We start from the raw sequence: 692 nt of genomic DNA on the forward strand, positions 1-692 counted from the left end.
GGCTCCGCCGAGCCCGAGCCGCCGCCCACTGTGGCGGCCGGGGACGGGTGCGAGCCGCCGCCGGCGCTGGCGGCATCCCTGTCATCGTCGTCGCCGCTGCCGCTGCTGCTCTCGCTCTCGCTCTCGCTTGAGCTCTCGCTTTCGCTGCTGCTCTCGCTGTCGCTGCCGCTGCTGCTGCTAGATTCGCTGCTGCTGCTGCCTGCGCCGCCCTCAGAGCGGCCGCCAGCAGCCGGGCCTCCCCCAGTGCCTCCCGGCGCCGCGTCCGGCTGCCGCGCCTCCCCTTTCGAATCGGCACCATCACCGCCGGCACCAGCGCCAGGGCCGTCCTCACCGCTGCCGAGCGTGGCGCCGCCGCCACTGCTGGCGCCTCCGTCGCTAGCGCTGCCGCTGCCGCTGCTCGTGCCGCTGCCGCTGCTGCCGCCGCTGCCGCTACCGCCCGCCTGCCCAGACCCGTGGCCTCCGCCGCCGGTCCCAGCCTGGTTGGCGGCCGCCCCTTCGTCGCCGTCTGCCGGCTGCTTCCTGCGGCGCCGCCGAGGCTGCTGCTTGCCCCCGTTTTGCTGCTCCTGCTGCTGCTGCTGCTGCTGCTGCTGCTGCTGCTGCTGCTGCTGCTGCTCCTGCTGCTGCTGCTTGGGGGCGCCCTGCTTCGACTGGCGCGCCGCAGCCTGCGGCGTGGCGGCCGCCCCGTCCGCGCC

General features: G+C 76.0%; 1 protein-coding gene across 1 annotated transcript in view; it reads right to left on the reverse strand.

Moving 5' to 3' along the window:
* Nucleotides 1-429: 429 nt before the first annotated feature.
* Nucleotides 430-692, reverse strand: part of MNEG_9974 (hypothetical protein) — a gene marked incomplete at both ends in the record, with an annotated part of 2710 nt that continues 2447 nt past the window's right edge. Inside the window, one exon of the mRNA XM_014041554.1 lies at nucleotides 430-440. Within this exon, the coding sequence (XP_013897008.1) occupies nucleotides 430-440 (11 nt within the window). The remainder of the gene's footprint in view (nucleotides 441-692) is intronic.

The sequence above is a fragment of the Monoraphidium neglectum genome (genome assembly GCF_000611645.1).
Source record: "Monoraphidium neglectum strain SAG 48.87 unplaced genomic scaffold scaffold02132, whole genome shotgun sequence".
Taxonomy (NCBI): domain Eukaryota; kingdom Viridiplantae; phylum Chlorophyta; class Chlorophyceae; order Sphaeropleales; family Selenastraceae; genus Monoraphidium; species Monoraphidium neglectum.